Genomic DNA, 23,617 nt, shown 5'->3' with positions numbered 1-23,617 from the left:
TTTGAGGAAGCAGTATTCACACTGTGAAAGTGCTTATGCTTGTATAAATAATAAACTAAATCTGGCTTTGGCTTCATTTTGCACTGCTGTTTTTTGGATTTTTGGCTATATTAAAGGAAGCCCTTCGCTCATTTAGTTGGTCAGTCTTTGGTGTCAGAGTACTGTCCTTGGAAATGACCCAGAGTCATTGCCTTACTGACTTCTAGGCTTGATGCAAATCTCAGTGTTCCTGGCACCATTAGGACACCTGGTGATTAAGGTGTTATAACGAATGTTGAAATTGCAGTGACTTTAGCGCCACCATGAGCTCTAGGACTTTCTTTTCGCAACTCTTCCCCTTTTCTATCGACTCTGAAGTTCTGGACTTTCCCATCCAAAATGTTGATGGGTCTTTATTTTCTGCAACTGAACCAATAACAGATCTTTATGATTGACACTTTGCTTCTGGGTTAGGGAGCCTAGTTAGACACTCACAGTCTGCAAACGAGTTTGGTCTCTGAATGTGTGAACAAGGAGAGGTTCCACTTCAGTTTGAGTGTGGTACTGCTGGCCATAAAGGCTTTGGAAAAATAGCTGCTGCCCGAGCCCCTCCTAATTCGTTTAGACAACCACTTTTTCATGCTGCATCTCAACAAGCTGGAGGACACACGGTCATAACCTATGGACAGGAAAGTGATTCTTTTCTAGCGCACGGCCAGAGAAATAGTCATCCATCTCAGCGATTCACATTCATATAAAGCAAATGAGTTGGCAGATGCTGTGAATCAAACTTTCCAACCTTGTTATGAGCTCAAGATTGAGGTTTGGCATGGTGGGGATCTGATGACAGTTGGACATTGCTGAGATATACCTTTTGTTGTGGGTGTGTGTGAAGTTTTGACCATATGCCTGCTGCCCTTCAAACCTCCTCTTGATCAGGCATTAATCTGCCCAAAGTGGGCCATCATCCAGGCAGCCATGAGGGTACTTTGTGCTCTCATTGGCATCACCAGACCCAATGCTGGTGGTGTGTCACAGCAAAGGTTATCTATTCCACAACCTGTCTGCACATGCATGATCCTCCTCAAGAGTCTACATGAGCTGTCATCTCTGGTTTGGATGGCTGTTCTCATATTTTTCTGGTATCAGCTGTCTGCATCACTACTGAACTGTTCTCTCCAGCTGAGGACTTATCAGAGCAGTGGCTTGAGCCTGGTTTGAATCCCCCTCCTAGTATGGGTATGCTCTTCATTTCTGTCTCTCCCGTCAAACACCCAAGGTTGCTAGCTGAACTCTGGTCATTGGGGACCGTAAGTCATAGCGTTATCCCTCTGTGCCACTGGAGTAGGCTGAGGTTCTACTTTTTTGCCAGTCAGGAAGGTGCAGTTCTCTTGTTTGTTCCTCAGAGCCAAGGTATAGGTACTGCAGATGCATTCATCAAAAATTTCAAGGAAGTTCAGATTCATTGCCATCACTTCATGATGACTGAAGAGAGTATAGTTACAAGCCCTTAGGGTTCTAACAGTACAGGAATCCTTTGTTGTTCTAGCGAAGGGTAAGAACCCCCCCCACACACACACACAGTTGAGGGGAAGACAGTCCCACCACAGGGCCTGACTCCTCATGTACATTTCATTTTGATGGCATTCTGATGGACTTCTTTGGAAAGGAGCATTTGAAGTGATTTGAGACTGTTGGATACCCATCTGCTTGATAGGCCTGTGCTTCCATGTGGAAGTGTTTCTCTGCATGTTAAAGGACTACCCTGTACTTCCCTGGTTGGTTACTGTACAAGTAATTCTGACCTACACTGGTACCTTTATTATTTGATTCTTAATTATTCTATAGTCAACGTGTGTGTGTTAATTATTTCTGAATATCTTGAGCTTGTGGAGGACAGAACTTTGGCCAAACACTGGATATTCAGGCAGTTCCATAGTTTGTAATTTCTATCCTATTAAGAAACCTGTCTCTCCAGTGGAATCTGAACTTAATAGGCAACAAGAATGCCCATCTGCTGTTTGAATTTGATTGTTCTGTGTCATTGAAGTCTCTTTCCTGGATGTCTGTTCGTACCGGATGTCATCTGGTCCTCAAGTATAGGAAGCATATAGGTTTTTCACATGTGTGTACTTCCTCCCAAATATGATTTTTGGAGATTATTTTGAAACACACTGCTTGGCTCCTAGTTTTCTTTGCAGCAGCAGAAAACAGGAGGGGAAATTGTACATAACACTCTGATTGTATGCCGACAGCTCAGGTGCTGCCTGAGATGGTGCATAAGTTTAAGTAAATGAGCCAGCCATGTTTATCTTGTTTTCTGCAAGGATGGAAGATCTTAGTTACCAAGCAGATAACATCCAAGTGTTTTTACAGTTGCATTTTTGCCATCAGTTGGCAAACTGCCTATTGAAATGTTTTGCAGTCTAAAATCACTCTGGCAGATAAGTGTCTGCCTCTGTAATGTTTGAAGAGTGCCTCTGCTGCATAATTTGTGCTGTAGCCACTTGTTACTCTATTCACTGTTTCACCAAATATCTTTCTCTTAAAGGGGGGGGGGGGTCTGTGTTTCTGAAAATTCAGCCACCTGATCTTTGACCTGGAGACAGTACTCTAGGTCCTTCATTTTGTTACTGTATCAGTTAATCTGGTAGAGGTCCTTCATTAATCGATTGGGAATACCCTTCTGCCATCCCCCTACAGATGAGTGGTCTTTTTGTCAGCAGCTTCTGGCAAATTTAAATTCATATGTTCATTATACAGGAGGAGAGTGTATATTTAATGGATAAGAATATAAAGTTAGAAACCAACGCATTCTCCAACTGTGACACTGTGGGGGTCATATGTATCACCATTTGTAAACCCTGTGGAACCTTCTACATAGGGAAGACCACTAGGAAGTTTAAGAAGCGAATTATACGAACATCTCTATGACATTAGTAAGCAAGATACTAATAATGCACTATATAGACACACTATAATTTGTAATGATGCAGTTTCTGTCCTTTCTGTCATGGAGAAAGTAGAACAGTACCCACGAGGTTGTCCCTGGGAGAACAACCATAGAGTACAGGGAACTATTTTGTCAGCTGAGTTTGGAGGCTAATAGCGAACCAGGCTTGAACAATTACATTTCTTTAGCCCCTGTCCTCAAACTTAGATTTGCCAAACTTTAATGTATTATTTCAGCATTACTTCCTGACTAGTAGATGGCAGTGTTTCATTAGTTTATTATAGTTGTATTCTTTAAACATTTTAATTTTGGTGTAATATATCTAATTTATCTATTTTATATTATTATATTTGTTGGCCTGCATTTTATATATTAATTATGTGATTTATTGCTTTATAAGTTTTAAATTGTTATTGAAATAAGTGATCACTTATTTTAAGAAAGTTTTTACAGATTTATTTTGAATGCAATATATTTAACTATATTAAATGTTTTAATTGATTATTTTGTTAATGGGGAAGGAGTATTATTTAAGGAGATAATTAGGTTGTGTAATTATTCATTCTGATGAAGTCTAAGGACGAAAATGCAAGTTACTGCTTTTTGGCATTAAATAAACTGTTTTGGTTCACTGAACTGAAGAGGCGCTTTATTTGCTGGTTCTGCAAGTGGTTTGGTTGTTGTTGATGCCCATTTTAGGACCCATCAAAGTATAGGGATCCATAGTAGATCAACTGATGTGTTAAGAGTGTAACTGTTAATGTTGGCTCCTGCATTCCATTCAGAGTCCGCTGGTTGAGGAGCTCTGAAACTCTTTGGAAAATCTTTCTTGGTGGCCATCACCTCTACTTGCTGGATCTCTGAGCTTTAGACCATCTTGTAGTGAAGCATGTTTGGTCTTTTATGCCTCCTAAGCCAGGGATTGTGGGTTCGGGTCCCAACTGGGGGTCACATAATCTTGATACAAATAGAGCTTTTTTGGGTTGGGTTTTAGCATAACAGTTAAGGGATTTACAAACACAAGGTGCAGGGTTTGATTTTCAAATGGGATAATTGGCTTTGCTTGAAATGGCCTGGAAGAGCAGTTAGCCTAGTACTAGCCCATTAAACCTATGGGATGAACACATTTCCTGCTGGAACTGATGTACAGTAAACTCTCAATTAACTGGAACTCAAGCAACCGGCAAAAAAATTGAAATGCAGTACAATTTCCATGTATTTCACTTTGCCCCCAGAAACATACTTTACAGTTGTAGAGCTTTAAAAAGGATGACAGGAATAAATTCCCTCTCCCCAACCTGAAAACAAGTCAAACCAGTTAGTATAGGGTACAGTATTAGTCAGACCTATTTTTAATAGTAAATGTCAAGTAACCGGAAATTACAGATCTGAAGTAGTTACTTCATTTGATCTGCAACCTGTGGGATTCGGATCCGACCCGGCAGCTTTCCAAGCTTCAAGATCCGAGCTCCTAGCTCCTCCCCCCTACCCATAATCCCATGCTACCAACCACATTACCTCAGATCGTTTTTTTGCCGCGGCTAAAGACGGTTGCTTCTCTGTGAAGAGCTCCTAGCATTTGGTGAGATTGTTCCTTTTTTCTCTCAAAACTTTGAAATTTTCTAGTTAAATTTGTGTGTGTGTGTGCTATTTTAATCAAAACCTTCCTTGTTTAAAAAAAAAAAAAAAAAAACTTTCTTAGTTTTAAATTCTCTCTCCCCCTCCCCCCCTTAGTGTTTGGGTGTGTGTGTGAGAGGATAATGGCTGAATCAAAAGCTATTTTTTCAAAGTGTACTGAGTGTGGCCACAAGCTTTCCCCTGCTGATGGCCACACTCAGTGCGTTTTGTGTCTGGGGGCAGTACATTTGTCGGAGGCCTGCCAAATCTGTGCGGCCTTCAACCCTCGGGCACTTAGGAACAGGAAGAACAAGCTGATCCTGGCGGGAAAACTCCCTCAGGAGTCGGCTTCTTCTTCCTCTCCCAGCCGGACCCAAGCTACTTCTGTAGCTTCTGCGCCGGCCACTCCGGTAGCTGTACCCGGGACTCAACCTCCCCTTTCAGGTACTAGCTCTTTGGAGTCTGGGTCTTCTTCTCATAAGGAGAAGAAAAAGCATAGAGAGAGGGAAAGTCATTCTACTAAAAGACGGGCCGAGTCGCATCCCTCGGCTCCGCCTGAGAAGTTACTTAAGTCCCCTGAGAGGGTCTCCGGATCCTTATCCTCTCGGCTCCATTCTCCTTCTTTTTCTCCAGAGCCGGAGGAGGAGGATAGGTCTCCCTCGAGGTCTTCGAGGCGGCCTTCTCGGCCTGCCTCGACTACCTCTTCGCGGTCCACTAGAAGCATCTCCGAGGCAGACATGGATCGGATGATGCGAAGATTTTTGCAGACCCAGATGCAGATGGGGATGCTCTTGCCTCCCCCCCTCCCTTTGGGAGGGATGGAGACCCCCATCTTTGCCCCGATAGCTCCTTCTCCGACCCGATTTCAGGTCTCGGAGTTGTCGGATCCAGGCCCTTTCGGATCCGGGGATACGTCGGCGCTGACAGGATTGGTCTCTTCGACGCCGACTATGCCTTCGAGCTTGTCGGATCCAAGCTCTCGGGGCCGAGGGTGGAGCATCGGATCCGAGGGGGTGGTTGTGTCTTCGGCGCCGATTGGGTCGGAGCGCACCGCCACCTCGGATCAGATTGCTTCGGCTCCGACCCCAATCGTCTCCTCGGAGCCGAGGAGGTTGCTTTCTCAGGCTGGTGATGGCGAATCTCCTTCGGCTTTTGAGGTGGTTGAGAGGGTACTGTCGAGATCTTCCAGGTCCCCGATCGGGCCTTCGGATCCACCCGTGCCCCCACTGTATCAGGGTCTGTCTTCCATCATCCGTCCATCTGGACAGCCTGCCCAAAGCCTCCAGTTAGTTCCCAGGGAGGGAACAACACCCGGTGGACGAGCCTTCTTCGGACAGTCCCGCCGAAGAGGGACCTTGAAAGCACCAGTGCAAAAGGAGGCACCTGGACTCCCCCGTGTCCATTACCACGGATACGGATTTGGAGGATACAGAGGGTTCCCCAAGGTCACCCCCCGAAGATGTCTCATTTGGAGACATCATGGAAATGCTGCGTATAAGAGGGGGGTGGTCTGCCCAAAAACCCTCCCTGGACGAATCCGTATTTCTGGAGGCCTTTGAGGCAGGCCCATCTACCTCCTGGGTGTCCCCCCCAGCTGACCCCTTGGTGGACTTAATTACCACCAGGGCTTGGAAGGAGCCCGACACCAGGGAGCCTATCCCTAGATGCCCGGATAAGGTCCTCAGCCCTTCTTCTGATAGACCTTCTTGGTCCAAAGGCGCACCGGTTGATGCTATGTTGGTGGCAGCTGCCACCAAGAGAGAACTTGCCCAAGAAAGTTCCTCGGTCCATCTGCCGGACAAGGAGTCCCGAGCATTGGACCAGATTGGGAAGCGGATGTTTGCGTCGGCAACCTTTGCCATAAGGTCGCTGAACTACATGGCACACACTATCCGGCTGCAACGTGACCTAATCAAAGAGTACGCTGCAGCCCCTCCGGAGTCCATGTCGGTCTCGGACAAGAAAGGTTTTGAGACTCGAATGGCCACTCTAAAGTCCATCTCAAATACAACTATGCGGCTTCTTTCTCATGCCACGGAAGGAGCCGCTAGAGCCAGCGGGAGTAGTCTTAAGACGGCACTCCTGGCTCCGCCTCTGTGACTTCACGGATCCCTTCAAGGCGTCCTTCGCGAATGCCCCATACGATGGTTCAGCCTTATTTGGCCCAGCAGTTCGCAACACGCTTGTCCAAAGCGAGAAGGATGGGAAGATGCTGTCGGCCGTCTGAGTCCGCTTCTCTAACCCCCAAAGATACTTTTCTAGGAATCAGAGGGGGCAAAAGAAGCTGTGGTTTTGAAAATCTCAGCAATCCCGTACTGCTGCGGACAACTCGTCCTCTAGAGGCAGAGGAGGACAAGGTGGACGCCGGCCCAGAGGCAGAGGGGGCCCGCGCAACTTCGGGTCGACAGAACCTTCCTCGGAGGGACCCGCGCAACAGCCCTGAAGGCTTGCCCGACTGTCCCTCACTGGAGGCAGTCGGGGGGCGATTGTCGGAGCACCGATCAAAGTGGGAGTCCATTACAAACGATCGATGGGTGCTCCGGATTATATCCAGAGGTTACACGATACCGTTCTTGCATCCCCCCCAAGCCCAAACATCTCCCCGATGTTCCACCCCATCAAAGGGAGTCCGCAACTTTAGAAATTTCGCAGTTGCTAACAAAAAGAGCCATCCAGCCCGTCCCCCCAGATCAGTTCGGATCGGGTTATTACTCCAGGTTCTTTTTGTTGCCAAAGAAAACGGGGGACCTCAGACCCATTCTAGACCTTTCGTCCCTGAACCTGTTCATACCCAAGGAAAGGTTCCGGATGGTCACCCTCCAATCTATTCTCCCCCTTCTGCAGGAGAACGACTGGATGTGCTCGTTGGATCTCAAGGACGCGTACTACCATATACTAATGGACAGACGGTCCAGGAGATTCCTCTGCTTCCGGCTAGGAGCCAGTCATTATCAGTTCAGGGTTCTTCCATTTGGCGTAACCTCAGCCCCCAGAGTGTTTACCAAAGTCATGGTAGTGGTAGCAGCCCACCTGAGACTCCAGGGCATTCAGGTGTTCCCTTACCTGGATGATTGGCTCCTCACCGCCCCCCAACAAGCATCTTTTGGTTACAGTGAGCGACTATGCCCTATCTCTGTTTGCTCAACTGGGCATCTCAGTCAATTTAAAGAAGTCCTGCCTGTGCCAACTCAAGCCTTAGATTTCATAGGGGCCAGGTTGGATACTCGAATCTCCAGAGTGGTTCTCACACCGACCAGAATAAACAGTTTGTACCGCCAAGTCTTGGATATTCTTCAGAGCCCAAACCCCCCAGCAGAATTAGTCCTGAGGGCGTTAGGATCTATGTTGGCGGCGATAGGCCTTTCTCTCCATGCCCGTCTACGGATGCGTGTATTATAGTGGACTCTCCAGGTCCAATGGTCTATGTTGACCCATCCTTTGGACATGCCGATTCCCCTGAGCAGGGCATGCAGGGACTCCCTACTTTGGTGGCTGCAGGCAGAACAACTCAAGGAAGGGAGACCCTTTGTGATTCCCCCAGTCAAAGCCACGTTGACCACGGATGCTTCCTGCCTCGGGTGGGGCGGGCATTATGCAGGCAAGTCAGTCCAAGGAACTTGGACTCCCCTAGAGACTGCATTGCATATCAATGTCCTAGAGATGAGGGCAGTGCTATTGGCATTGCAAGCTCTCCATCACCTTCTACCTCTGGGGACTATTTCAATCCAGACGGACAACATGTCCGTGGTCTGGTACATAAACAAACAGGGAGGGACCAGGTCTTACCCCCTGTGTCGAGAAGCCATGAGAGTGTGGGAATGGGCTATTTCCACCAACCGCTTTCTGATAGCAATGCACATTCCAGGACAGACCAACATATTAGCAGACAGCCTAAGCCGGGTATTTCTCAGCCCTTACGAGTGGTCTCTGAATCCCTCTGTCGCGAAACAGATATTCCACAAATGGGGTCAACCTCGCTGCGACCTTTTTGCCTCTACCCTAAACTCAAAATGCAGCGAGTACTTCGCGATAGTTCCCCCCAAAGGGGAATCTCCCAGGGACGCTTTGGTTCATGCTTGGCCGCCCGGTCTTCTTTATGCATATCCTCCTCTTCCTCTGATGATGAAATTCATCCAGAAAGCCTGTCGGTTGGGGAGCAGAGTGATTCTCATTACCCCATTCTGGCCTCGGCAAGTCTGGTTCCCCTTTCTGCAGTCTCACAGTGTGGCTCCCCCATGGATCCTGGATCCCAGACCAGACCTAATCTCGCATCCGACGAGATGCCACACTCCAAACCTGGTCAGTCTCCGGCTCACAGCCTGGCTGATCCAGTTCCGTTAATGGCAAGGACTCCCGGTATCTCTTCCCCTGTTAAGGCTATTCTGGTGGCAGCTCATAAGCCATCAACCAGAAAACTCTACAGCAGTAAGTGGAAACGTTTTTCCATCTGGGCAAAGGGTAAGGAATTAGATCCCTTTACGGTTCCTATTCCAACCATTCTGGACTTTTTATCCCTCCTTTTTGAGCAGGGAGCTAGTGCGTCCACCATTAAAGTTCAACTTGCAGCCATCTCTCATTATCATGTGGGAGATGGCATAAGTTCCTTGGCTTCAGCCAAAATTTGCAAAGCCTTCCTAAAAGGCGTGTTCCTCTTAAAGCCTCCCATTAAACCGGCTATGCCTCCATGGGATCTTACCTTGGTCTTACAAGCATTAACAGGACCACCTTTCGAACCTGCGGCCTCTGTGCCCTTAAAGTTCTTATCTTGGAAGACAGCCTTCTTGGTAGCGATCACTTCTGCCAAGCGGGTATCAGAGCTACAAGCCTTTTGCATTAAGTATCCATACCTTATTTTTCACAAAGATAGGGTTACCCTCAGGACTAGTCCTTCTTTTCTTCCTAAGGTAGCCACAGAATCTAACATTAATCAATCTATTAACCTCCCTGTTTTCTTTCCTAGCTTCCAAAACAAAGGTGAATACACATTGCACAAATTAGATGTACACAGACAACTGCGTTTTTACTTGCATAGGACTAAAGATTTCCGCAAGTCAGACCAATTGTTTGTTTCTTATGCTAAATCAGCCATGGGCAAACCAATTTCTAAGGTGACAGTAGCAAATTGGATTTCTCAATGTATCAGACACGCATACATTTCAATTGGGAGACCAGCTCCGGTTATCATTCGGGCACATTCTACCAGATCTGTGGCTACCTCAACAGCGTTTTGGTCTAGAGTTCCAGTTGACGATATTTGCTCAGCAGCTACCTGGTCCTCTTCCCATACGTTCATTTCTCATTACAAGCTGGACATGATCTCCAGAAGTAGGGCTTCCTTTGGCTCCGCGGTGCTTCAGAATATCCTTCCGTAGGGACCACCCAGGGTCTTTAGGTAAGCTGGGGACTCTGTCCCACAGGTTGCAGATCAAATGAAGTAACTATTTCAGATATAGAAGTTATGTACTCACCATAACGTTCCATCTGAGCAGATACTTCATTTGTCTGCAACCGACCCCCCCTGCCATCCCCCGAACCTCGGTAAAATGTTGTCCTGTGGAGAATTCTCTCCGTCTTTAGCTTTATAGGGCAAAATAACCGATCTGAGGTAATGTGGTTGGTAGCATGGGATTATGGGTAGGGGGAGGAGCTAGCAGCTCGGATCTTGAAGCTTGGAAAGCTGCCGGCTCGGATCCGAATCCCACAGGTTGCAGACAAATGAAGTATCTACTCAGATGGAACGTTATGGTGAGTACATAACTTCTATTTATCCGGCATCTACCAATCACCATGGGTGCCGACTAACTGAGAGTTTACTGTATGAATTTCCTTAACCCAGTCCATTTAATCTCTTGATTTTATTTGGTAGGAAGCATGGGAGAAGGAGCCCTTCACACCATGGTATACAGTGCCAGTTCTGATTTTATTTTAGCAAGTGCTTGAGTTGTGGAAGACTGCACAGATATTAATTTCCTTTGTAATAGGGAGGAAGAAGCTGGCATTTGTTGAACAAGCTTCCTTAAATGTCTTTGCTTATTTGAAAATGATACTCAAAGGTTACTTTACATTGGAGTAGCTGCTTCAAAAATGTCTCCTTTTTACACATTAATACTGTAACTAGTTTGTCGATAATTTTCACCCTCGAGCAGTTTTTGCCTGGATTGTGATTGCAAAAGCTTGGTTTCCTTTAGGGTGTCCTTCAGGATTCGACCTTCTGAGAGTTTCACTTTTAGCTTTCTTTCCATAACTGCCTCTCTTGAGATTTTATTACTACTTTAGGGTTATTTCCAGTTTGTAGACCCACGGAGGAGAACTCCTGATATCATTTACAATGCAAGTGCTCAACATGTAAGTTATTCTGCGAGTGTCATCCTCACTGGGTTTTGATTTCCCTCACACCTGACTCCTTGTTCTTGTTAACCTCTCCACTCAAAGGTTTCTTCTGAAGTTTCATGTGATTTGGATAAGTATTCATCCTTGAACATTGTGACATTCTTCACTTTTTGCTTGATTTAAAGATTTTGATTGAGCAGTGGTTGGTGGGATGAACTGGGCTGGGGGAGGTGATTACAAGAGCTTGTCAGGTTGTCTTAGTCTTGAGTATCCTTTCATGACATGTTGTTGTAGAAAGTGCACATACCCTGAAATTTAGAGGGTGAAGAAAAATGGCTGAATTGAAGGTCACAGAAAGGAGTATTCTAGTTGTTGACCAAATAAAGAATGGCTTCTTTACAGATAATTAACATTGTAAGTATGTATCTGTTAAACTGCATTTGTCACTTAAGTTTTGCTCTTGAAAAGTTTGTTCATTTATGTTTGTATTTTATATCTCCCACCTCATTTCTGAACTGAGAAAAGTGTAGGGTAGTTAAGAGACTAAGACCTATGCCCAGCAGCTATGGTTTTATTAACGTGATTAAATGACTGTGGTTACCAAAGATAATCAAGATGTTGCACATTTTCCCCATGCAGATTTCAAAAAAGGAGCTGGACTGGCTTCTCCAGGAATTTGAAGTTGAAGTCAAGAAGTGTCAGCAGGAAAAAAAAGAGTATCAGGAAGCAATTAAAGCATTGAAAAACAAATTAAAAATGTTAAATGAAGCTATTGATAAGTAAGTATGTTAACACTTTTTTTTTCTTTTTTTTAAACATTGTAACTTTAATGTTTAGACTCATGTTGACTATGAAAAGTGTGGTTCTTCCCATTCAGGTTACATTTGTAGACTTCAAGATGAAATAAGATTTGTTTATGAGACTTCTGTTAAGGCGCTGATTAATTAGATACGCTTTGAATATCTCTCTGACTTGTTTACTGAAAATTTACTGTCAAAAAGCCAGCAATTAAGATGAAAATCTTTAGTTATTATTATTTTATGAAAACTGGAAGCGCTGCATGTCAGAATCAAAATGCTGGAGGGATAGATTCCTGTCCCAGAGACTTCCCATACTCTGGAACAAACTACCTATATATGTGAAACAGAGCTCCTCATTAGCCCTCCAAGAAAAATCTTGATAATTGGATGGGAGATAGGAAATTCACCCCAGGGATCACTTCTGTGGCTCTGCTCGACAGTGGCACAGGAAAATTTTCTTGGGTGGCGAAAGCTAGGGTACCTTTTGGCTAGGCTTATATAGGCCCTAGGGCCAATAGCTTAGTACCTACCTATGAAAAGGAAGGAGGAGGAAAAATAGTATTTTTGTGGCTATCAATAAGTTTACATCAGACAGGAAAAGAGTCTGTGCAAGTGTCTGGAGAACTAGGAGGCATGCAGAAAGATACGGAAAAGCAGGAAATGCTTATCGCCATAATGTAGGATAAACTTGATTGGATGTATGGGGAAGTTAAGAAATTGAGTGGAAACTTTTCAGATTACATAAAGTCAAATGAAAAAAAAATATTAAAGGAGATAGAAGGAATACTCTTGGTATTCCAATGAACGACAAACTGTCCCAAAATGTGAAGGGAAATTTGAAAATAATGGTGAAGCTGGATGCTCAGCCGGAGGATAATGGTGAGAAAATTACTGAAGTGGAAAACAGGGCTTGAAAGGGGTAAGAGAGGTTTTAAAAACATCGCAGAGAAAGAGGGATTCTTCATAAGAAAGCAAACTGCACAGTGGATAGGCTTAGCTGAGGAAGAAATATTCATCAAAGGAGCCAACAGAGTATTTTATACAAAGCAGAATGAGCCCTAGGCTAATGCTGGTTGTTTTAACCCTGTTCCTTAAAAGAAAATTCTGTCATGCCTCTGAAAAACTCTGAGCTACATGATATTTTGCATTCTGATGGAGCCTGTAGCAAGATTGAGTAAGAAGAAACTACAGTGGTACCTAAGAAATCGATGATGCAGCATTACTTACACACTGTATCAAAAAAGAGATGTCATGTTGGAAAAGCTAGGTGCTCTTCAATCCAGGGGTGTCTTTCAAACTTGCCCAGTGAACCAAGACCATTATCATGAACTCCTTGGACCTCACGTGGTGGGGCTCATTTTGGGCACCTGAGGATCTGTGGCATTTGGGACAACAGTATGAAGCAAAAACACATAAATGAAAAAGAGATGAAAGCTGTAGTACTAGCTCTGAAAACATTCCACCGTATTTAGACAAAGAAAAAAAATCTTGCATATCTTCAAATACAACAGCACAGTTATGTAGTACATCAGCAAGTGTGGTTGGAGGGGGGAGGTAACTATGTAAGCTTGGGAAGTAGCCCAGGAGTCGGAAGTCATAACAGGCCTGTAGATCTTCACAACTACATGCTTGGCAAAGATGTGCTATTAGATCTGGTCCACAGGTGGGATGTGCCAAAAACTGATCTTTTGCTTCCCAAGAGAACAGACAGCTTGAAAAGTTTCTTCCCCTACAGTATGGAAATAGCTTCTTCATTATGTGGTCTGGTCTGTTTATCTGTTTTCCATCTAATACCTCTGATCCTCGAGAGTCTTGGGGTTCATAGGACGATGCTAGGCTGTTGGGCCTGGAGGCCCTTATAAGCCTAGCCAAGAATTTTGCCCATGTTCCCACAAAGCCAGCACTCGTTTCCCCTGTCCAACAGGGACACAGGTGGGATCCCAGGGGTGTATTTTCTGTTTCCCATCCAGTCGTCCAGGTTCCTCTTAAAGAGGGCTAGTGTGAGTACTCTGCTTGACATGGAGCGGAAGTGTATTCCACAGAAGGGGGAGTCTTTGGGACACAAATCTATCCTGTCAACAAGTTCTGTTAATGTCACAGACAAGGTTGAGGCCTTGCTTGTGGGTTGTGTGAGTGGAGTTTGACTTACAGATATGCAGAAACTCCATCAAGGCTGGGTCTGAAAAGGCTTTGTATGCTAGACACAGGTTACCTCGGAGCAGTCTGTACGAGACTGAGTAGAGGGATAGGGTTTTTAGCCTATCTGTATAGGATAGGCGTTTGAGACCCTGGATTTTCCTGGTCAGGAACCTCTGTGGTGTCTCCAGCTGCTGCATGTGCTCAGAAAGGTACGTGCCAAAAGGGGTATTGTATTTGATGAGTCTGACAAGGGAGGCGTATAGTGATGTTATGACCTCATTGTTCCTGGATAAAATCAGTTTGCTATCAACCTGGGTGCACAAGTCTCTCACGACTGACTGCGTGCTTAGCACATTGTTATTAATGTGATAATTAGTGGGGGCGCCATTTTCCCCAAAGGGGATAATGATGCATTTCTTGGCATTTAGTTTGAGGCCATGCTACTGGCACCATCCTTTAGTTTTGGGTAAGGCCCTGTTGGAGGATGTTCAGATCACTATGAGAATTTAAAACAGCACCTAGCTTGCAGTTATCTGCATACTTGATCACCAAACCAAAGAAAAACAAGCTTCAAAGCAGGATCTGACCAACGTAATCCACAGAGTAAACGAGTGCCAAGTGGGTAGTTGCAAGAACATTTATTGATCTAAAACAAGTGCTTTCGCTCGGCCAGATACCAAGCTTTTTCAAGTTAAAAATGAATTAAAACATTGGAAACAGTGCCATTTTATATATCTTTCCCTATCACATGGTTAGCTAGTTAGCTGTTAGTCTTAAGTCAATTAACAATTAGTGAGGAGTGCTACTTTAGTGAAGCAACACTCATAATTTAAAAAGGAGAAATGCTCATATGCTTAAAAAGAAATACCCATATTACAAAGCGTTGCACATTTGAAACATAAAATACACTGTTTAAAAAATGTACGTGCTAATGCTCATGTATTAACTCTAGTAGCAAGTGTGTATACATATAAAACATGTTAAATGAACTGCATTATCAGTTATGTTAAAAACTGTATTCCTGTTGTTCATAATTTTTGTGTTAAATATATTTGGTGAATGTTAAAACAATTTTAAAAATAGTAAAAATAGAAAACATACATCTGTAGAGAAAAAATTGTTGAAAAAGTATACAAGCATAAAGTTTACTGTAGTTAAAAAGTCATGTTGCAGCAGACGCCTACAACAGTGATGATCTTATTGTGAAGGGTGTGTCTACTTACAAACCTACAAGCGAGCTCTTCTAATTTTGAGAACACTGCTGATGTTAACACTCTCATTTAAACCTGGGGCTCTACTTGCTTCTAACCTGAGTTGCCAGAAAAGTTCTCTATAGTCTAGACTTGTTTCCCAGTCGCCACCCCTAGCATTGGGAAGTACTTGTTCCAATACCAAGAACTTAAATTTGAAATTCTTGCAAACCAAGGAATGCTTATATAAAGCATTTGATTCCTTTTGTTTAGAAATGTCATGTAAATGCTCATAAATTCTTCTTCTAAAAGGCCTTTCTGTTTTGCCAATATAGAAACTAGTGCAGGTGGTACAGAACCCTAAGTATACTACTCCTTTGCTGCCACAGTTTGTAAAAACTTTGTCTAAACAGAAAATTCCTAGAAACAATGTAAATACTAGGGGTGTCAAAAATAGTGTTACATTGTTTGCAGGCACCACATTTAAAGGTGCCTGCTTTGGGCAATTGAGTGTTCGTTCTGGTATGGTTGTTCCCTTCAAAAATTTCTTTGAGGTTGGTGTCCCTCTTTCTAATAAACTTTGGGTGTGGTGGTATAATATTTTTCAATTCATCATGTAGTGAAAGAACTGGCCAATGTCTGTGGAAAATTTCTTCAACTTCAAAGGAGTTGAGACAGTAAGTATAAATGAACCTGCCATAAGTGTGGTCAGGCTCTTTAATGTCAGTATGATGAACAACCACATCTGCACCTAAAAGAGGGGGATAGAGTGTTTCTCTGCTGCCCATGACCTGTTGGGCTAAAGTAGTTAAAAGTGTTAAGGGGTATCCTCTTTCAAGAAAGAGATTTTAGGAAGTCGATCTCTTCTAAACAATCGTGTGTAGTACTGGACATTCTAGAAGCTCTTATGAATTGTCCTTTGACAATGCCCTTTTTCTGATAGAAGGGGTGTCCACTCTGAAAGTGTAAGTATGTATTAGAAAAGGTTGGCTTTCTATACAGTTTAGATTGGAATACATTATTGACCCGATCCTTGTATAAGGTTACATCAAGGTAATGTAGTTCGTCATTATTAATCGTATACGTAAAAGATAAAAAATGGGTGGTTGAGTTTAAATACTTGATGAAATCCAAAAATTCATCATGGGTTCCTGCCCAAAAAATGCATATATCATCTAGGTACCTCTTGATCTGCCACAGACCACTGGTTCTGGCTTGCACCTCAGATATGTATATCCTAAAACGTAGAGGCTCCAAGACCGATTCTTAGGGTACGCCGCTCATTATAGGTCTACTGTTAGAGGTGGCTTCCCCTTTTTTGACTGAGTGTGTTCTGTCAGCCAGCCAGTTAGCTACCAGTCTGGTAACATATGGGTTGATGCCTAGCTGGGAGAGTTTATCTATTATGCCTAAGTGGAGAATAGTGTCAAAGGCTTTGGCTAGGACAAAGTAGGCAGTGTGCACTGTCTTCCCCTCGTCCATGGCTTTGGTGACTGTTTTGAAGATGTCAGCCAAGTTTAACAGGCATAATCTCCATTTGACAAAACCAAATTGTATGGGGTTAAGCTTTTGGAGGTTGTCAATATCATTGTTTATAAGGTCCATGATAATGCATTCCATGGCCTTGTAGCTCAGGCTAGTTAGGCTGATGGGCATATAATTGCCTGGGTCGGTGGACACTCCACCTTTGTGTAGAGGGATGACGGTGGCTGTCCTCCATTTGGCTGGGACAAAGTTGGTGCTCAGGCTTTGGTTGAATAGGTTGTCTAATGATGCTGAGAGCTCATGCCTGAGTTCATATAGGATGCAGCCAGGGATGTTGTCTGGTCCCATGGAGACTGTATTTTTTTGCCTTTGAGAGGGCATTGAAGACATCTTCCCTGGTGATGAGGAGAGGGGGGCAGGTGCTAGGATGTCCTGGTGTACTAATGGTGGGGATGAAGTTTTCACTGAACCTGTCTGCCAGCAGGTTGGCTATATCTACTGTGTTTGTGTATGTGGTAGTCTTGACCACCAGTTCAGAGCAGATTTGAGTGATACTTTTGAGATTGCGGATGTATGTTAAGAAGGCCTTGTGGTTGTCCTTAGTTAATGTGGTCAATTTGAACTCAAAGTTAGCCTTAGAGGATTTCGGCATTGACCTTATTTGCTTGTTCAGACAAAGGAGGGATTGCTTCCAACATGGCACCTGCTCCTCCTTGGTCCTGGACAGCAATTTTTTCCTTTTATTATAGAGTTTATTGCAGCTGTCCACCAAACAGGTTTACTCTTCCTTGAGGAAGATGATTTGGTCCTGTGAGGTGTTGCTGAGTCCATGCAGCTGTGTAGGTGCTCATATACGAATCTAGAAATGCTTCTGATAACGTACTTTTGGCTCAGGCAGCACTGGTTGTCCCTTCTCCTAAGTGTAGCAAGGGTAGGGTCGATAACTCAGTGAGTGGGTCTCTCAACACACTAGTATACTACATCTGAATCAGAACTCCAAGACTCACAAAATGGCTGACATAGGACTTATCCCACCAAGGCACATTTCAGAGGATTTGCAGCAAATAATGAGGGAGTCCAGAAAACCAAATACAAGGAAGTCATAGTTAGCAAAGTGGAAACTATTCTGCATCTGGTGTTTTTTCGAGATCTGGACCCTAACTTTGCTAGAGTCTCTCTGGTTCTCAACTACTTGTGAACCCTTTACAGATCAGGGCCATTGTGACTCTTCAGAAGGTACAAATTCCAGATGTCTTAGCTTGCCTGTCTTTAAAGCCTTCTTTTATAGTCTTTATCGCCAATTAAGTGTTCCTTAAAGGGCTGCTTCATCTCAGACTACCCATAAAAAAGAAGACATTTCTCCACTATGGGACCTCAGTTGTGTATTAGAGAAACTGACCCTGGCACCCTTTGAACCGGATTCTGCTTTTTCCTCAAAAGTACCTTTCCTGGAAGATGCTATTTTTGGCAGTTGTGACATCTGCTAGAAGAATTTCTGAGCTTCAAGCCTTAACTTGTAAAAAAAAAAAAAAAAATGTTTTTGATCTTCCATATGAGTAATGCCACACTCGGTACTTAACCCTAGCTCCATGTGCAAGGTGGTAACCTAACTTTACTTGTATCAAGCTTTTCACTTCCCTGTGTTCTTCCAAACTGGCATGATCAAGAGGGAGAAAATCTTGCATGCTTTGAATACACACACACATCTGAGATTCTAACTAGACCGAATTAAGGAAATCAGAAAATCGGATCAGCTATTCAGTTTTGTAAAGGGAAGGAAAGATAACCACCACTATCAAAATGTATTGCCCACTGTACTGTTTATTTTTTCATCGGAAACCTGTGTTAGACTGTATCAGGGCATGCTTCAGTAGAGATACTCCAGCTTACCACAGCATTCCTCAGAAGGGATAATACTTAGAGTTTTGGAAACATCTTCCTGGTACTTTCTCCACACCTTCTCCAAATATTGCATTTTACGTTAAGCATCCAGGACCAGAACAGGGTATGTACAAAGGTCTGCTCTTTCTTCAATAGCCCAATCATAGACCCCCATCCCCTGGTCCTTATTTTTCTAAGAATCTTCCCAAAAAAGATGATGGTAACATTGATTATTACAGTACACATAGTACAGATGTATCAGGAAGTTACTATAATTATAGGTGTTCATTTATATTAACTGTTGCAGTTGTTAGTCCCTCCCATCATCCCCCATGTTATCCTTCTTGGGCATTCTGGGACTGGGGTGGTAACACTTCTCTTTAACCCTCCCCCCAGCCTCTCTCTGAGCATTTTAGCATCTGAGGTTGTCCCACAAATGCTTTCGAATGTTAAGGCTGTGAAATTGTAGTTCACGGTTGCCAAAACAAATCTTGGTGAATTTTGTCATTCTCTTTTTTCTTGTACACGAGTCTTGCTTTTAGGAGTTAGCAACAAAGCAAGTGTTAGATTTTTAAATTTAAGCCGACCCCCTTCCCCTTAATTGTATTCTGGCAGTTCGGTCAGAGAGTTAAGGCTATAGGGCGAGAGCAGCCTGATGCCCCTCTGGTACAGGCTTGATTCCTGCAGCTGTCATTTGTCTATTGTGTAGCCTTGAGCAAGTCACTTAAACCAGACCTTGCTTCTGGGTGCACCCTAAAAAGGGACCGTCTCTCTAGTGAGCCTACCTGCTTAACAGATGAGTATTACTAGTAGTAGTAGTTTTGTTTGCAGCAGACCCCAGTACCTACCAGCAGAGTGCTTCTTTATAGTTTCATAGTATAGTACTAGGCTATCTGCCCTAGGGCATTTATAAGCCTAGCCAAAGTGTATGTGGCTTTCACCTCCCCATGTAATGATACAAAAGTGTACAATTTAAATTAAATTTAGTTTACTGTGCCTCTATCTAGCGATGACACAGAGATGACCCCCGGGGTAAATCTGCGATCACCCATCCATTCGTCCAGATTTCTCTTGAAGAGAGTCAGTGAGGGGCTCTGCCTAACATGGACAGGTAACCTGTTCCAGAGTGCGGGAAGCCTCTGGGTTATGAATCTGTCCCTCCAGCATGTCCTATTCATATTTGTGCTGAGATTTAGATCTTTAGCTGTCGTGGCTCTGATGGATTTGGATTTTTTGAGGTGGAGCATGTCCATTAATTCTGGATTGGGCATGGCCTTGTATGTAAGGCACAGATCACCTCTGAGCAGGTGGTATGCTACTGAATAGAGCTGGAGCTTTTTCAGTCTGGCAGCATATGACATATGCTGGAGACCCTTGATCCTCTTGGTAAGGTACTTTTGGGGTCTCTCCAGCTGCTGCAGGTGCCGGGTGAGGTACATACCAAATGGGGCATTGTACTCAATCATAGGCCTGATAAGGGAGGAATATAAGGGTACAATGACATCCTTTGATCTGAATGTGAATCCCTTCATGATAAGGTGGGCAAGGTAGAAGGTCTTTCTAACCACTTTGGCGACGTGGGTGTCAAATGAGACGTCACTGTCAACTTGGGTTTCCAGGTCTCTGATTACTTTTTCTGTACTTAATGGATTACCACCTATGTGGTAATTTGTGGGTACTTTGTTTTTTCCAAAGGGGATGACTATACATTTTTTGGCATTTAGTTTAAGGCCATGGCTCTGGCACCAGTCGTCTGTTTCTGTGAGGCCCTTCTGGAGGATGCATGTGTCAGCCGGTGTGTCGACTATGGCGCCTAGTTTGCAGTCGTCTGCAAACTTTGTCAGCCACAACCCCCCTATGTTTGCCTGCACATCTGAGAAATAAATGCCGAACAAGAGGGGTCCCAAGACAGAGCCCTGTGGGACTCCACTTGTGACTGGCTTAGAGTCTGACATAGCTCCAGCTATTCTGACTTTGTGGGTTCTGTCCTTTAGCCAGTTTGCAACCCATTTGCAGTTAGCAAAACTTTGTAACAGTCATTGCTTTGGTCCTTGGCTTAACGCCTCACTGTTTACATTGTCCTTTCAGTTTTTTAAACACCTTTATTAGATTGTCACCTTTTTAAATTGCAGCATGTGTTCACATAAATTAAGAAGAAAAATGTAATACATTTCCACTGTTGATTGCGTAGCATAAATGTTATCTTTTTAACAATTTTCATTTACTGCTACATTATAGAAATTGTCTGTTCAGTTCCTGCCTTTCTTTAATCGTTACTCCTCTTCCTGAACATTATTCTTCATATATTGTCCCCTTAAATTCCATCTACTGCTATAAAATTTATTCTGTCACTTTTCTAAAGGTCCAGCCTGCAGTGCTTTAATCTCCTTTATCATATTCAAAACTTTGGTAACATTTGGTATATATTCTAATTTCCATTTTCTTGCAGACTTTTTTTGCAGTCACTACCATTAAACTTGACAAGGTCCAACTATGTCCAGGCAGTCCAGATCCTGTATGCTATATTCTGTATCAAAAGGATCATTTCTTTAATTATTACTATTTATTTCCCCCAACATTTATGTGAAAGTACCATGTGTAGAATTTGTAAAATCTGACAGCTCATTACACCCCCCCCCCCCAAAAGAAATTTTCACAATTTGCCTCTCTTCCCAATCACTAGTATTTGGTGTTAACCTGAATTAAAATCCTTTTGACCCCTACTGGGATATATAAAGACCTATGCAATTCCATGCAAAAATTTCAAACCCTGTGTCTGTTGTACCTTACTTGGGAGCCTTGCAGACATTTGCCATTATTATTTTATAAACTGCCTGCTTTTCTATCCTCTTTTCCCAAACTTTTCGAACCTCTTTTGACTTATAGTTATTGAGCAGTATTTTATACACCTTAATTATCCCTTTTTCACAGCATCACCTTTTCTACTCTTGACTAAAAACACTACCAAAGCTGGTCTTTCACTTAACACTACCTTGTCACTTTCTCTTTGTCTGTACTCTAGTATTAATCACTGCTAGGGAAGGCAATCTCTAACTTGTAGTCCAAAACTGACGCTTAGCGTCATCCAACTTTTACCTTTCCCTCCCAGATAATTTGCTTAAAGTACATTGGTTCCTTTGCAGGCTTCTTCCAGCAAATTCCACCCCCTCTAGTCTGTTTTCTTATGCTCCTACTTATGGGCCACCCTATAGGTAAAATCTTTTTTTCTGCATTCTTGGACAACGGTTCCTAGAATACTTTACTTTTATGAATATAATATTCTGTGTGGTTGTTCCCTTTCAGGATTTGCATTCAAAGGTCTAGTTACTGTATCTCTGGAGCTCAGTTTTGTTCCATCATCATCTTTTTCCTTTTGGTTTATAATCTTCTGCTTGTATCTGTAAGCCTTAACAGTGTAGCTTTAAAGTACCCATTCAGATCAAGTAACCATAAACTACTTGTTATGTGGAGGGATTCAGCTAAGCTCACTTAACTCTAGCCTTCCCCTCAGAAACTTCCTTTAAGTCTTTATCGCTTGTCATCCACAGATTCTCTTCTGCTTGGTAAGAATATGCCTAAACTTTGTATAAAACTAGAGAGACTAAAAACATTTTTACTACTTGTATATCTTATTGTCCATATCTGTAATCAAGTGCTTTCAGTTACGTAATTTTTGTATTACCTTCTGTTTACTTTTTTTTTCACATACCATAAGGTGCCATAAGAGTCTTTTTTTTTTTTTTTTTTTTAATTTGTACCCCTAAGTGCTTTGATGTTAAGTTGTCAATCTCGCCTTCATTCTTGCTTGATGGGTTCGGAGCCGATCCTCGGCTCCGACTCGGCACTTGCTAAGCTCGAGAGTCACTTTTACCAGCTTGAGGCAGCCCCATATCCCATGATGCAAGGTGGTAAGTACCCAGATCTCGTTTGCCGCTTCGCTGATGAGGTCCTCCTTTTACCAGCTCCTGGTAAGTGAATTTTACATTACTATTTTTGCCCCCTTTCTTCAAAAAACCTTAAAATTATTATTTTTAACATAGTTTTAGTCCCTTTCTGGCAAAAATTTCCCTGTCTCCTTAAAACTTTTAGTCAGACTTTCTCCCATCCCATCCCCCCCCCCTTGTTAGGGTGTGTGTGTGTGTCTGTTATTGATACTTTTTTGATGTATTTAATTTAATTTCTTGGACTGGTGTTGTGTGTGTGTTTTATTCACCATGTCTAAGGAAAGGGTCTCAGGCTTTAAGAAGTGTGACTCGTGCTGTCAGAAGATGTCTCTGACAGACGGTCACACTTCTTGCCTTTACTGCCTGGGGCCTCTTCACCTGCAGGACTCCTGTGCTATATGTCACTCTTTTAGCCAGAGAGTCCTGCAGGAAAGAAGAAATAAATTGATTTTGAGGGGCCTTCTTAAGCCGGAGGGCTCTCCGGCTAAGTCGGCTCCATCTAAGACTTCTAAGTCTTCCAAGGCCCAGGCTTCTGTGTCCAAGCCTGTGGCCTCGGCTCCGACTCATTCAGAGTCGAGATCGGCTCCGGCTGGAGCCGATTCTGGGTTACCCAAACTTTCGGCACCGATGGCTATCTGTGCCGATTCTGGTTCGACCACTTCGGTGTCGGCTCCGATCGGTTCCGACCACCATGTGGCTCAGGCATCAGTGTCTGCTCCGATCGGCTCCGACACCCTTACTTTTATGGCCGTATCGGCTCTGGCTGGAGCCGATGCATAGAAGCTACCTGTCGGTGCCGATAAGTTGTCGGCTCCGACAGTTTCTGTGGTTTCATCGGCTCCGATGGTTCCTTCGAGGAAGAGGTCTAGGTCCCCTTCCTTGGAGCCGATACTTTCGGCTCTGGCTTCGCCTCTCCTCTCGGAACGGAGCCGATCTTCAAGGTCATCCAGGCTTTCTGACCATGATTTAGAGAAAGTGGTCAGTAGATTACTAAAATCACAGGCACTGGCCCAAATGCTACATAGTCCGTCTCAGCAGACGACTATTAGTCCACACCCCATTGCAGTTCCTCCTTCGACTCTACCCCAGAGTTTGGAGTTGGAGTCTTCGGGAATAGTTTCTGCTATGGCTGAGGGACAGATACCCCCTTCTGCTCCTTCAGCCTCTACTCTTATCTCCCCTTCGAGACCTTCCTTAGAGGGATTCGGTGGCCGGGCTTCCCTGGTCTCCTCCGAGGGGGTGAGTGGCATCGGACCCTTGTCCGACCCCGCTCTTCCCCTTGGAGCCTCGGCCTTGGTG

General features: G+C 43.8%; 1 protein-coding gene across 1 annotated transcript in view; it reads left to right on the top strand.

The window, feature by feature from the left end:
- Positions 1–23,617, top strand: part of TTC3 (tetratricopeptide repeat domain 3) — a gene marked incomplete in the record, with an annotated part of 2,769,029 nt that overhangs the window by 1,831,658 nt on the left and 913,754 nt on the right. Inside the window, 1 exon segment of the mRNA XM_044072025.1 lies at positions 11,519–11,658. Coding sequence (XP_043927960.1) covers positions 11,519–11,658 — 140 coding nt within the window.

The sequence above is a fragment of the Protopterus annectens genome, chromosome 5.part0, assembly GCF_019279795.1.
Source record: "Protopterus annectens isolate FY-2018-M chromosome 5.part0, PAN1.0, whole genome shotgun sequence".
In the NCBI taxonomy this organism is placed as follows: domain Eukaryota; kingdom Metazoa; phylum Chordata; order Ceratodontiformes; family Protopteridae; genus Protopterus; species Protopterus annectens.
This window is presented reverse-complemented; position numbering and strand designations above follow the sequence as displayed.